The sequence below is a fragment of the Camelus dromedarius genome, chromosome 19, assembly GCF_036321535.1.
Source record: "Camelus dromedarius isolate mCamDro1 chromosome 19, mCamDro1.pat, whole genome shotgun sequence".
In the NCBI taxonomy this organism is placed as follows: Eukaryota; Metazoa; Chordata; class Mammalia; order Artiodactyla; family Camelidae; genus Camelus; species Camelus dromedarius.
In genome coordinates this window covers 17363172-17377044 of record NC_087454.1, presented here as the reverse complement: position 1 = coordinate 17377044, position 13873 = coordinate 17363172, and the positions used below count along the sequence as shown (strand labels likewise).

Sequence of the window (13873 nt, the reverse complement as noted above, 5' to 3'; positions counted from 1 at the left end):
ACCCCCACCAAAGCCTAAGATCTTGGTTTTAAAACTGCCTCAGCATTCCTGATTTTCATCCTTAGGCTAGGTCCCCTCCCTAAGCTTCTGGCGAAGCAGAATTTGTAAATTCCCTTTTACTGACTAAGGGAGTCTGTTCTGAACCCCTAGGCCTTTGAGGTTGTAAGGGAGAAGCTCCCTCCTTTGCGGTAAAATGGCTCTCAGAAGGCTCCCTGGTACCTTACCCCTCTTTCCACCTAATCGCTCCTTTCTTCTGCTGTTAATTGTTTTTTTTTGGGGGGGGGGGGGTTAATGAAATTTTCAAACAATATGGTTGTAACAAGTTTTTTAAAGTATATCCTTAAATTGATAAGCCAGCCAACCGAATAATCAGCATCATTGATTTAAGGTTTGAGAAATGTATTGATGACTGCTCTAAGAAACACTTTGCTGCCTGGTTACTCTGCTGACATCTGTCTCTTGACATTGGAGGGAATATTGACTAGGCAGTTGGGAAAGGAAGATTATTGAATTCAGGTGAAAGGTCTGAAGGGAAGGTAAAATTTTGGGAATAATCAGCATATAAATGGTGAAAGTGGTTGAGATCACTAAGAACAGTTTCTTGAAGCACAGTGTAAGAGTAAACAACTGGAAACAATGTAAATTGTCATCAGAAGGATGGGATAAATTATTTTCTATATCCATAAAATATGTCTTATTTCAGGCTTCTATAACAAAAATACCATAGACTGTGTGGCTTGAACAACAAACCACAGTTCTAGAGATTTAAATCTGAGATCAAGGTGCTGGACAGATTCAGACAGATCCTGTGTCTGATGAGGATCCAATTACTGCTTCATAAATTGCTGCCTTCTCACTGTGTCCTCACATGGCAGAGTTGAATAAATGCATGCATGAATATTCTACACAAGTGCCCAGGCCTCTCCCACCCCAGGCCCACAAGAATGCTACCATGATTGACTTTCCATCTAGGATTCCTTAACCTGCTATTGCCTTAATCAGCATGACAGATTTTCTCTAGGTCTAAGGAATGAAGCAGAAGTAGAAAATCAAGCAGCATTATATATGTTCTAGATGAGTTCATGTGTTAAAACTGAGGAAGGCTCACAGATTTTCACTCAGGGTGCTGGTGGGTATGAGTAAAATGAGCATACTATAGACAAGGCTATGAACTAAAAAAGACAGTCCAATAGCGGAGGCTGATTTATGCAGCAAACACAAGTTCCTCCAGTGTAGGAAATCTGTATTCACACACCTCAACACACATGCTGTGAGTGGAGGACAGGAAATTCTAATTTGCTTACTGATGCCTACAACAGTATCTGGCACATTATATGAAATCAATACATATCTCCTGAAGGACACCAGCTCAGGAAAACAAAGTGACCACTCCCTCAGCCAGGCCCATTTTTTGCTCCTCTGTCATCCCGGATGCCGCTCTGAACTCTCCCCATTGTCGGTTTAAATTAAGCCAGGCTAGGTACTTTTATCATTCCCCAAGATATCTTGGAGGACAGTTACCAGGTGGGAAATGGGACCCCAAAATCTTTGAGAAATACTAGCTGAAACTAAAATACTGAAGCTGAAACCAGCCCTCTATAAAAATACCAAAAAGAACCCAATGGCAGAGACATTTGTGAGTATCTTTTTAGATGAGAATAAGCTGTTTCCCTATTAGCCAACTTCAAATGAATTCATGTCCCTTCTCCAGCTGAGTTTTTAAGTCTGGTATACTACTGGAACGCACTATTGGACTAGGGACATCATAACTTAAAAACCTTGTGTGGCAACAATGATTGACTAGACCAAGGAGGCAGAAGCACCTCATCACAGACCAACAGTGCCTCAGTGCCTTCTCTACAAACTTATTCTCCTGACACCCGGGGGGGGGGGGGGGGGGATGGCGATATAATTTATATACCATAAAATTCACCCACTTTAAGTATACAAATCAATGAATTCTAGTATATTAGTTGAACAATCACTAGAGTCTATTTTAGAACATTTCCATCACCCTAATTTTCACTCCTCTATGAAGGAAGGAAAAAAGTATGGATAACTGCTGAAGGCTGTATTGTTGCCGAAAGGGAAGCGCGTTTTCCCCATAAACTAGATTTTAAATTCCCCCTAATTAATTGAAATTTGCCCGAATTAAATGCCTTGGGTTTTCTGGCAGCTTGAATCTGGTTTCTTCTGCCCAACATTTCGGATTTTTCAATCGAGACAAATCACCCTTTTAGTGGCGGTAATGTAACTACTGTTCTCAGGACATGACTGAGAGCCATACAGATGTCTCAGAGTCTATAATCCGTAAAAAGACGAGTTTAAAAGAATTATTTAAACCTGGGCTTTGGCGTTTCTCGCCGGCTTTCCCATCCCCCCAATATGGGTCGCCTCCGGAACATGAGATCATCAGTTCTGATTGGTTGACAGCCACGGATGGGGCTTGCTGATTGGGTAGTGTTTCTCTTTGTTCAAGGAAACGGATTCAAGTTTCTCGCCACGGGGGGGTTTTCACTTTTATGAGTATTCCCCCTACACGGATCCAGAGGATTGGGCAGGAGTGTGGAAACGAGGGAGCTACGTTGGTACAGATATCGGACCGAACTTTACCTGATTCCTACAGTCCTGATTCACAGATGTCTTAATACCGTTCATTTTAACTACAGTATTTAACTGCAGACTCCTGCGTCTTGACTAGTGACTACAGCTTTCTTTTTTGAGTAGTTGGGTGGCCCTGAAAAGGGCCTTTGGTTGTGAAATGCAGGGTCCGGATGGCGAAATCAATGCTTAACCTCCGAAGCCGTAGAGGGTGCGCCCCTGGCGTTTGAGCGCGTAGACTACGTCCATGGCCGTGACCGTCTTGCGCTTGGCGTGCTCGGTGTAGGTGACGGCGTCCCGGATCACGTTCTCCAGGAACACCTTCAGCACCCCGCGAGTCTCCTCGTAGATGAGGCCGGAGATGCGCTTCACACCACCTCGCCGAGCCAGACGCCGGATGGCGGGCTTGGTGATGCCCTGGATGTTGTCTCGCAACACCTTGCGGTGGCGCTTAGCGCCTCCCTTACCGAGGCCCTTGCCGCCTTTGCCGCGTCCTGACATGGCTCTGTAGAAACCAACCCAACGAGTGACGAAGAAGCTGAGAGCCGATCTTTATATAACTACCCCGTTCCCCCCTCCCCCATATAGAGAAGGGAAAGCGCGCAGGCAGGCGGGAAATGTGACGCCAACAGTGCCCTCCCTTAACCCCTCCTCCAAGCCCCGGGAACTCGCGGAGGGCGTGGCGAGCCGGCAGAGCCCGCTTTGACTGTTAGTCTTTGATCCTCAACTGAGCCACGTCTTTGTAACTACAGTACTTGGAGGAACTAGGCTTAGAGGAAACATTTTATGATTTCAAAAATACTCTAAGTAGAATATTTAAAAGGGCAAACTTTCACGCTAAGTTTTGTTAATCGCAAAAATATCAAGATCAAAGAAATGCAAATTTGTTTATACTTAATGACAAATCAGCATTTTCAAAGCTGTTTTGCTTTTTACCCATATCCAATTGTTTTAATAAAGCCCTATACTATCCCTGTTTATGTTTTGCAACTAATGCTCAAAATCCATGTTTTTAAAATGTTCAGGGCAAATGCCAATTCTTTCCCGTGCCTCTGAAACTGGTTGTTAGTGCATAAAAGAACAGCAATATTTAACATTGTAAAAGGCCGGTTTGTTCGCATATGCAGGGGTATTCAAACCAAAAGTACCCATGACCTAGGAGTGTTGAGCTATATCCGTTCACTTCCAACAGATAGTGATACTAAACCACTTACGAGTTGATAAAACTAGTTTCTTACAGCCACTTTACTTGAAAATGTGGGTGGCTCTGAAAAGAGCCTTTGGTTGAGATTTCAAAGAAAAACGGTAGTGTAATTATGCTCGCTCTCCACGGATCCGGCGCGCTAACTGGATGTCCTTTGGCATAATGGTGACGCGCTTGGCGTGGATGGCGCACAGATTGGTATCCTCGAAAAGACCCACGAGATAGGCTTCGCATGCCTCCTGCAGTGCCATCACGGCTGAGCTCTGAAACCGGAGGTCTGTTTTGAAGTCCTGGGCAATCTCGCGCACGAGACGCTGAAACGGCAGTTTACGGATCAGCAGCTCCGTGGACTTCTGGTAGCGGCGGATCTCGCGCAGGGCCACCGTGCCGGGCCGGTAGCGGTGAGGCTTCTTCACGCCGCCCGTAGCCGGCGCGCTCTTGCGGGCCGCCTTGGTAGCCAGCTGCTTGCGCGGCGCCTTGCCACCAGTTGACTTGCGAGCAGTTTGTTTAGTTCGAGCCATGACAAACAAGCATTAAAAGTAATATACGAAACACTTGCACAAATATGTCGCCCGGTATCATTGCTAGTATTTATAGTACCGAAGGTGTAGTGATTGGATGACAAAAATGTTTAACTATTACGTCCAGGCTCTGATTGGTCTATCTTTAAACCGTCCAACAACCGTGCAGTTTCATTGGGTACTATGTTCTATCCTTGGCTCTTCAAATTTTAACTTGTTCTTTTCCACATACGATTTTCATCTGAATGTAATACTTTGACCGTTAAGTTTTCAAAAAAAAAAAAAAAAAAGACATTAAGTTATTTGGTACGGTAGTTCTGTAACTTTCTGTACATTTACTTAGTTCCTGGGAGGAAATGATGGGATAGTGCCCCAATACTTTACTTTCACTTTCTCTCGTCTAAACCCGCTACGGGGTTAGAAATTTCCTAAACCATTTTACAAGAAATTCCTTTGTAAAGGTTTAAGTGAGAAACTTATTTGAAGTCTGTGCAGTCTTAAATACACCTTTTTGTTAAGTGTTTACACTCTGACTTTTACACTTAAAAAGAGTTTTCTAAAATTTACTAAAAGCTTAGAATACACTTTGGCCGATGCATTGCCGGCTACAGAATCTCGCCTGGCCCAATAGCTCATTAGATAAACTGCCCTATAGGGAGCAAGTACTGAACTCTGCCCAATAAATGGATTTTGGGTCGTAAAGAGAAGGATTTACCAAGGCCTAATAGACTTTCGACAGAAATTTCAATTTCAAGAAATGCCTAATATAACTCTTTCATACTAAGAGGCGGTATCCCAGATGCTACCATTTGATTGGTTGAGTATATTATACTGAATAGCCATTAAGAAAGGAGATCTAGCATCCTTCATTTGCATGGAGCTGTCCTGTTTCGTTTGATGCCTGTTTATTCCAAAGAACACAGGAGGCACAGCTCATTATCTAAACAAGAAGTACCTGAGAATAGTATTTCCCTTTTAAAGGCTTTCTTTGATTAGATGCTACACTTATTACTCTAAGAAACGCTTGTTTATGGTTTTCCGAAAATGTTCGCTTATGAAACCTTCCTCCGGAGAAAGATTATATACCTGTGTTATAACTGACTGTCTTCAAACTAAGATGCATAGTTCCAGTTTTTCTCTTCTCTACCAAGTTCTTAGAAATTACATAATGCCCTTTGAAACAAACTCTCAAGAAAACGGGAAGCAGGAAAGGGTGGTCGAGAAAATAGATTAAATGTGTTTCTGGAACCATTGCATTATTAGCTGAAAGCCAGTTAGGAGCTTTTTCAGGGAAACCCGGGAAGCTCAGGTTACCCAGGCCAGTGCGGACTTGTTTGAAAACCGCAGTATCGCGCGCGCGCGGGATAGTCGTGTCATTGCTTCATTCCCCTGGCCGCTACGCGATTGCCCTTGGAGAATTGTTGGGGGATGTTACTCAAAACAGGGTTGTCAGGGGGGCATTTTATTCTCTCAGTAGTTAGTCTGACTCGCAATGTGAAGTCGTTTTAGTATTGTTAATGGTTTTACGTGTTCTTTACTTCGAGAAACAAGTTAAAGGGAAATTGCCCTAAAATGTTATCCCGGGGCTGTTCCCTCTCATTTTCATATTAAATCAAATTACCCCCGCCCCCATCTCCCCCACCTCCCACTTCCCCGCTGTTAATGCCTGTCAGGGAACAGCTTAGTCTACCCAGCGCTAGGGTTTGATCTTGGCATATGTCCCGAGGATGAAAAAGCATCGAAAGTTCGTTAAGTGCATTGGGCTGTAGAAATAAGTTGCAATTACAGAAATTGTTTGCGTGCTACGTTTTCCACACGTGCAGCTTGAGTGTTAATTGCAGTGTTCAGTTCTGTTGTTTCCTACAATTCTTTGCTCCAAATACATAAACGCCCCCCGCGCCTCAGGTCCTAATTACACATCACTCTTCAGCATTGCCAGTAAAGTCAACAGCATAGATGAGAACTCATCCCAAAGTTGCAGATCAGGCCTACATCCCCTCGCTTTCCTCTCTCCCTCCCAAGTCACGCAAGACAATCTTGCATTTATTGCAGATTGGAAATTAATGTCCCTGATATTTCTTCCTAGAGGTGAGTTTTCAGGTGAAACTCAAAGACCTGCTTTTTTAAAGGGAAGTAGCACCCTCTGATGGTAAGTGGCGAGAGAGCCGGACCCTTCCCAGCCTGGTATTTTCGTCTCCAGGAGGCGACTGGAGGCGGGAGATTGGGGGGGACTGTCTGGGTGCCTGTGTGAAAGCTGCAGGGAAGCAGGATCCTAGGCCCCAGCGGCCCCCGGCTGCTCTGAGTCCGGGTGAGGAGCACAGGGGGCGCTAGGATGCCCGGGGAGGGCACCAGCGTGCACCAATCATAGCGCGGCCCCGCCCTATAAATACCGCGCTCCGGGGTCCTGTTGCGTCTTACTGCCTTGTTGGGTGTAAGTAGTGTTTTTGGTCTTTCTCTGCGTTCACCATGTCGGAGACCGCGCCGCCCGCTCCAGCTGTTTCCACTCCTCCTGAGAAGGTTTCAGCTGGCAAAAAAGTGAAAAAGCCTGCAAAGGTTGCAGCTGCCACGAAAAAAAAGCCCGCGGGTCCTTCGGTCTCGGAGCTGATTGTGCAGGCCGTTTCCTCCTCTAAGGAGCGCAGCGGCGTCTCCCTGGCTGCGCTCAAGAAGGCGCTGGCGGCCGCCGGCTACGACGTGGAGAAGAACAACAGCCGCATCAAGCTGGGTCTTAAGAGCCTGGTGAACAAAGGCACCCTGGTACAGACCAAGGGCACCGGCGCCTCAGGCTCTTTCAAGCTCAATAAGAAAGTGGCCTCTGTGGAAGCGAAGCCCAGCGCTGTAAAGGTGGCAGCGAAAACCAAAGGAACTGGCGCCGCTAAGAAGCCCAAGAAGGCCACGGGGGCGGCTGCTGCTAAAAAAGGAGTCAAGACTCCAAAAAAGGCTAAGAAGCCCGCGGTGGCAAAGAAGTCCTCCAAGAGTCCTAAGAAGCCCAAAGTTGTGAAGCCTAAAAAAGTAGCTAAGAGCCCTGCCAAGGCCAAGGCTGTAAAACCCAAAGCGGCCAAGGCGAAGATTACCAAGCCAAAAACAACTACCAAGCCCAAGAAGGCAGCACCCAAGAAGAAGTAAAAGTCCCGGTTGGAAGCTCCTTACACTAACCCAACGGCTCTTTTAAGAGCCACCAACACATTTCAGGGAAAGAGCTTTAGTACGCAGATCTCTTTTCTTATATAAACTTAGTAAACTTCATCCATGCAAATATAGTGCGTTCCCAAGCTAGCCTTTGCTCTACATCAGGATCTTTTTGAGGTTTAGATAAGTTCTGAGTCTTAGAAGCTGGGTATTACCTACTGAAAGAAGCTGGTTGGTGCTTGGCCTCCTAGGTAATTTAAACATCAAAGTTTGGGAGCCACTTTTCTCTAGTACTTTATATCCAGTTTGCATTTACCTGTATATTAAAAATACGGGGCGGTGGGGTGGGGGGGAGTATTTTGGACCTATCCTGAAGTCCCACACCCCAAACTAACTTGTCCTCAGTGGTAACTACTTGTAGCTATGATCGAACCTCCCTGGCTCAGGCTGGATTCGTGTGCCTGCTCTCCTTGTCTGCTTTAGACTTCCCTGGTGTTCTGTGAGAGCTAAGTGGAGACAGCTAAATCTGCTATTTCAAAAGATTCTTTTGAGGTAATCAGCGAAACCTACTACGTAACGCTTTCTATAGGACGATGTGTGGGCGAGCTGTCTGACCTTGGGGATGACGATGGTTCTCCGCTGTGTATGGTGCCCAGATTGGTGTCCTCGACCTCAGGTAGGCCTCACACGCTTACCTGCATCGCCATCACGGACCAGCTCTGATCCTGCAGGTCGCTCTTGCTTGGCGGCGCCTTACCCTGGGTGGGTTTACAGATTGTCAGCTAGTTTCCTGCCACGGTCAGTTTGGCTGCCGTGGAATTTAAAGAGCTAAAGCCCTTCCTTACCCGGTTTCTCTTAATAACGTTACTTCTCTGATTGGGTAATACTTGAAACTTCCACTCTGCGCCTAACTAGATCGTATTTCTCCGACTACAGGGTTTTCAACCCTGGTGAGCTATACCACTTTAAATATTTGGGGACACTTTCATAGAATTGCCCCTTTAAGCTTTTGAAATTTTAATTCTAGGGTTCCGTTAATAACATCTTTTTCGCATCCAAGGGGAAAAAATGTTTCGTATGAACCAGGTTTACTCACTTCTTAATGCAGCTCAGTCTTAAAACTTTTTTACGTATGCACATACAAATCTTTAATAGTCAATTGTTCTATTTTTTAATGGTCTTTGTTTCCCCATTGTTTTGCATGGTTCCTTGCATCCCCTTGTCTCCGCCATACTGGGCACTTCACATCCCTACTCCCCTTCCCCAAACTGGTATGTAGTTAATCATGTTTTCCTTTGAATTAGGTCTTTTACATTCACTTAGCATACATATGCATAATTGTTTACAAAATGGTGATATACATACTTCTCTGCACGTTGCTTTTCTCTTAACAGAACCTTATGGAAACCCTTTCAAATCAAATTACCTTTTTTTATGTCCTTCACGTGGAATAGAATAATTTATTCATCCACGTCCTAGTGATAAGCATTGACGTCTCTATTTACCACTGCTGACCACGGTGCAATAAAGAACAGAATTTCAAAGCGGAAAGTGCTAGATTAGAACGTATTTTAAATTTCAGTTGGTGCTGACATAGCCTGAAAATAGCCCCTCCTCCTGCATTCCAACCATCAAGATGTGATCTTATTAATTTCTGCCAATCAAAAGTGTAAAATTATTTCATATTGTCACTTTGATTTGCATTCCCATGGCCACCAATGCAACCTTTCTTTAGGTTTCTTGGCCATTTGAGTTAGCTTTTCAGAGAATTTCCACTTCTATCTCTAAATTTTTCATTGTGCAGTTTCTTACTCAGTTCTGTTTTTTTTTTTATGGTAGAGAAACGAACCTTATAGTTATAACCTGTGTTGCAGATAGTTTTCTACTCTTGGCTTTTTTTCTCTATGGTTCTTGTGTTTATGGTGTATTTTCCACTGATATGTATTATATAAAATTTTGAATATTAAGTTTTAATCACAAATATATCTTTTCTCATAGCTTCTATATTTCCACTCTTGGTTAAGAAACTGAACCCCACCCCTCCATTATTCATTCACCTCCTAGGTTTTCTTCTAAAAATGTTTGCTTCTTAAAAGTTTTTTAGCCTCTAATCCATCTAGAATTTATTTTATGTAGTTTAAGATAGTCAAGTTTACATTCTTCCAGATGAATGGCTAGTTGTTTTAACACCATTTATTAAGTAACCCATTTCTCCCATTGAACTGAAATATATCATTTTTGTTATTTATTAAGTTCTTATGTAAGGGGATCTATTTCTGTATTCTTAGTCTTTTCTACTGTTCTCTTTGTGTGAGTCAGGTACCTTTCTTAATTCTATACCTAATTAATTTATGTCCTTGTTTTGATTGTGAATAGAATACTCTTCTTTTATTTATTTATTTTTTTTTAGGTCTTAACTGCTAGAAAGGAAGAAATTTATTGATGTTGTTTTATATCCAGCAAACTTACCAATTTCTATCATTCTTTCCTTCTTAAACTAAGAGCCCCTTGAATTTTTCCTAGTCATCAGCAAAATAATCTTGTCATTTTTTTTTGTTTTGTTTTTCTTAATGTGAATACCAAGCATTTCATTTTCTCTTTGTACTGCATTTACTAAGAATTTCCCAAGTGAAGCTGAATAATATTTTTAGCAGGTATCCCTTCTTAGTTCTTAGTTTTAATTAACATGGTATTAAGTGTTGTTCTTTAGGATAGTATCTGTTATTAACTTTGGTATCTCCATTATATGTAATTGGTTACCTTCCATTCCGATTTTCCTTAAAAAAAAAATTAAATGGCTGCCAGACTTTCTTTATGTATTGATATGATTATACGGTTTTTCTCTTTTAATTTGTTCAGTGTTTTCTTAGATGTTAAGCCCTCAAACTCAATGTGGCTGAAAGAATGAACTAGAAGAATTAGAAGAGTTTCTCTAAGATGGTCATCTGTAAGAGAAACAAGTGTACTGTCCTGGAGTTGGGGGAAGGTGAATCAGAAATTCTGTTGTGAAATCTGAGGAGTCCAAGAGATTACCAAGTGGATAAGGGAATAATAATTGACTGGGTTCAAATACTGCTAATATACTGAAGTGTTTAGAAGCCTGAGAACAGTCCCTTGGTTTAGTAGTATGAAGGTCATTAGTAGCTTTGACAAGAGTAGTTTTGGGGTGAATGGAGTTGAATTAAGGTGCAGCTATAAATTTGGGAGTCATTAGTATATGGGTGGCATTTAAAGTCTTGAAACAGCCTACATGTCCATCAACAAGTGACTGGATAAAGAAGATGTGGTATATTTATACAATGGAATATTACTCAGCCATAAAAACTGACAACATAATGCCATTTGCAGCAACATGGATGCTCCTGGAGAATGTCATTCTAAGTGAAGTAAGCCAGAAAGAGAAAGAAAAATACCATATGAGATCGCTCATATGTGGAATCTAAAAAACAAAAACAAAAACAAACAAACAAAAACAAAGTGTAAATACAGGACAGAAATAGACTCATAGACATAGAATACAGACTTGTGGTTGCCAGGGGAGTGGAGGGTGGGAAGGGATAGACTGGGATTTCAAAATTGTAGAATAGATAAACAAGATTATACTGTAGCACAGGGAAGATACACAAAATGTTATGATAACTCACAGAGAAAAAAATGTAACGAGTGTGTATATGTCCATGAATGACTGAAAAATTGTGCTGAACACTGGAATTTGACACAACATTGTAAAATGATTATAAATCAATAAAGAATGTTTAAAAAAAAAACAGTCTTGAGACTCACTGAGGTCACCAAGGGGGTGACTGAAATGGAGAAGAACATAAAGGAAAAAGGACAAGGAGACCTGGCGCTGCCCACTTATCGATAAATCTAAATCATTATTCTACTCTTTGTGCTTCCATTTGGTTATTTAAAAGCAAAGAGGATGGATTAAAGTGGTGTTTTTCATGGCCTGTTAGGAATATAATAGGCGCATTAGAGAGTGCCACATTGTAAGGATAAATACGGCTTCCCAGAATGTAGGCTTCAGGCACTTAAGTTGTTAAGCATATGCCTGTATGTTCTGAGTTATAAAGAAGAAAGCATATCTTATTGGAGTTACAGTCAAAGAAGTCTGAATAACACTTAAGATGCTCTCTTATGGTCTTTTACAATTCTAAGAGTCTGTTTTGATATTCTGACCACAGAATTTTATCAGCTCTAATGTCCAGGTAAGAGAGAAGAGAAACCTGAAATCAGTCTCACTGATTATCTCAGAGATCTTTTAAGACAAGTAGATAACAGTGGTGACATAGAAATTATGTCCTTTACTAATACTTCGTTTGGTTGTCCCTGTTTATGGGGCTTTTTGAAAGAAAGGGACAGAGAAAAGCACAGGAGGTTATATGACTTCCAGGATTGATTGTATGAAGCTCACTGGGGCCTCCTTAAGAAGGTATAAATCACAAATAATGGGTTTTGCTATGATCTTGATGTTACAAGTTTTATTGTGTCCTATGTGGCCAAAGTGAAAAAGGGGAATATTGGGGGAGGCAGGGGAACTTGTTTCTTTTTCCTTTACATCATAACATATTTATCAGATCTTCAATAGTATCTCCATGTAGAACAATAAAACTATTCTGCATATAAAAACAGAACTGGATTAAATCAAAAGTATTAACTCCTAGATAGTAAAATGGTGGCCTTACAACTACCCATAGTGTTCCATTGTGTGATACTCCTTTGTTTATTTCACCAGTCACCTATTGCTGGATTTTTAAAAATTTAATTAACAAAAATGATACAGTCACTTTCAAGTATGTCTCAAAATAGGTTCACAAAAGTAGGATTTATATTTCAAAGGGTAAAAAGTTATAATGCAAATAACAGGTTGTGGTAAAATGGTAATAATGGAATCTTAAAAACAAAAACAAATGTTTGGAGGTATCCAGAAAAATACTACTGAGATCTCAACTACCGTTGGTCATATCCTCATTTTATTTTTTAATAAGTTTGATTCAAAGATCAAAACTATATGAAAAAATATGCACTGAGAGTCAAGTTCCACACCACTGTCCCTGTCCACACAGTTCCCCTTCCAGTATTTATGCAAACAGAAATGAAAAATATACTCTTCTTTCTCACCCTATCTGTACAATAATACAGACATACTCTCTCCCACTGCTTGCTTAGTAGTCTGTCCTGGAGCTGTGTCTTCAACAGGACACAGGGATCTTCCTCCTTTCTTTCCAGAGAAACATGATATTCATTGTGTAAATGAAGTGGTTTAAACCAGTTCCAAAAGCCCTGCATATTAGCAAGATTAGCCCTTTATGAGTTGTAAAATAATTTTTTTCAGATTGTCATTTGTCTTTTAACTTTGCTTATAATAAAATTGGCTCTGCAACCTTTTTATTTTTATTATTGAATTTACCAATATTTTCTTTCATGGCTTTTAGATTTTGAGTAATATTTGGAAAGGTCTGCCCAACTTCAAGAATCAAAGGAATTCACCTATATTTTATTTGAGTACTTCTGCATTTTTGTGTTTCCTTTTACATTTGAACCTTTGATCTACTTGAAGTGCATTCTGGTATATGGGGTTTTACAAATGTCTATCCAGTTGTCTCAACACTTTTATAGTCCAACTTTACTCCCAGTGATTAGAAACGCTTTCTTCATTGGATACGAATTCCTATGTTACTTGTCTATTTCTGGACTTCCTCTTCTGTTGTATTGATCTTTCTCTTTAAGCACTAATACCACATTGTTTTGAGGATTAATAATGCTTTATAACGTATAAACAAGATCATCCACCTTTCCTGATTTTAGTTTTCAGTTTTAGGGCAATTGTAGGACAATCCCAGCTTTTCAAAGAATGCTTAGATCTGGAGAAGCCTTGGACAGTGTGTAGGTTTTTTTGTGTCCCACCCCCCTTTCTCCAAAAAGATAAGTTTAAGTCAATATCCCCACTGCTTTAGAGTGTAACCTTATTTGGAAATAGGGTGGTTGTAAATGTAACTAAGTTAAAATGAGTTCATAGTGGAACAGAATGGGCTCCTAATCCGATATGACTGATGTCCTTATAAGAAGAAGGCTGTAATGATGTTTCTAGCAAAGAATGAAAGTACCTGTTTCCACACAGCATTACTCACAAAGATGTCAAACTTTGAGATTTTTGTCAAGTAGAAGCTTGAGAAACAGTATTTCAAGGTAGTTTTTAATCTGTGTTTCTCTTAGTATGAGCAAGATTTAAATCATGTTTCTTTTCTTTGTCTCTGAATTGTCTTTTGTCCATTTTTAAACAATTTTTCTGGGTGGGAGGGGTTTTCATCACTTCAAAGGGGAATTTAGTAACAGCTAATAAAATGTCATATCCATTTAGCCTTTAAGCCAGAATTTTCACATCGAGGAACGGATTCTAAAGATACACTGGCAAAAA

At 41.1% G+C, this 13873-nt stretch overlaps 4 protein-coding genes across 6 annotated transcripts in view; 2 read left to right on the top strand and 2 right to left on the bottom strand.

Annotated features, from left to right (window-relative positions):
• LOC116147792 (uncharacterized) overlaps positions 1-3184 on the bottom strand; it is a 49491-nt gene extending 46307 nt beyond the window's left edge. The window contains exons 1-2 of the mRNA XM_064476035.1: positions 2817-3184; positions 68-79 (exon numbers count right to left, since the gene is read on the bottom strand). Coding sequence (XP_064332105.1) covers positions 68-79; positions 2817-3102 — 298 coding nt within the window. The 5' untranslated portion in view covers positions 3103-3184. The remainder of the gene's footprint in view (positions 1-67; positions 80-2816) is intronic.
• SLC17A2 (solute carrier family 17 member 2) overlaps positions 1-13873 on the top strand; it is a 73949-nt gene that overhangs the window by 11455 nt on the left and 48621 nt on the right. The window lies entirely within an intron of this gene.
• Positions 3829-4413, bottom strand: LOC105089200 (histone H3.1). The gene has a single exon (XM_064476018.1). The coding sequence runs from the start codon at positions 4324-4326 to the stop codon at positions 3916-3918; it is 411 nt and encodes a 136-aa protein (XP_064332088.1). The 5' UTR covers positions 4327-4413; the 3' UTR covers positions 3829-3915.
• Positions 6731-7663, top strand: H1-1 (H1.1 linker histone, cluster member). Its single transcript, XM_010980163.3, has one exon. It carries the CDS (start codon positions 6793-6795, stop codon positions 7447-7449), a length of 657 nt encoding a protein of 218 aa, XP_010978465.1. The 5' UTR covers positions 6731-6792; the 3' UTR covers positions 7450-7663.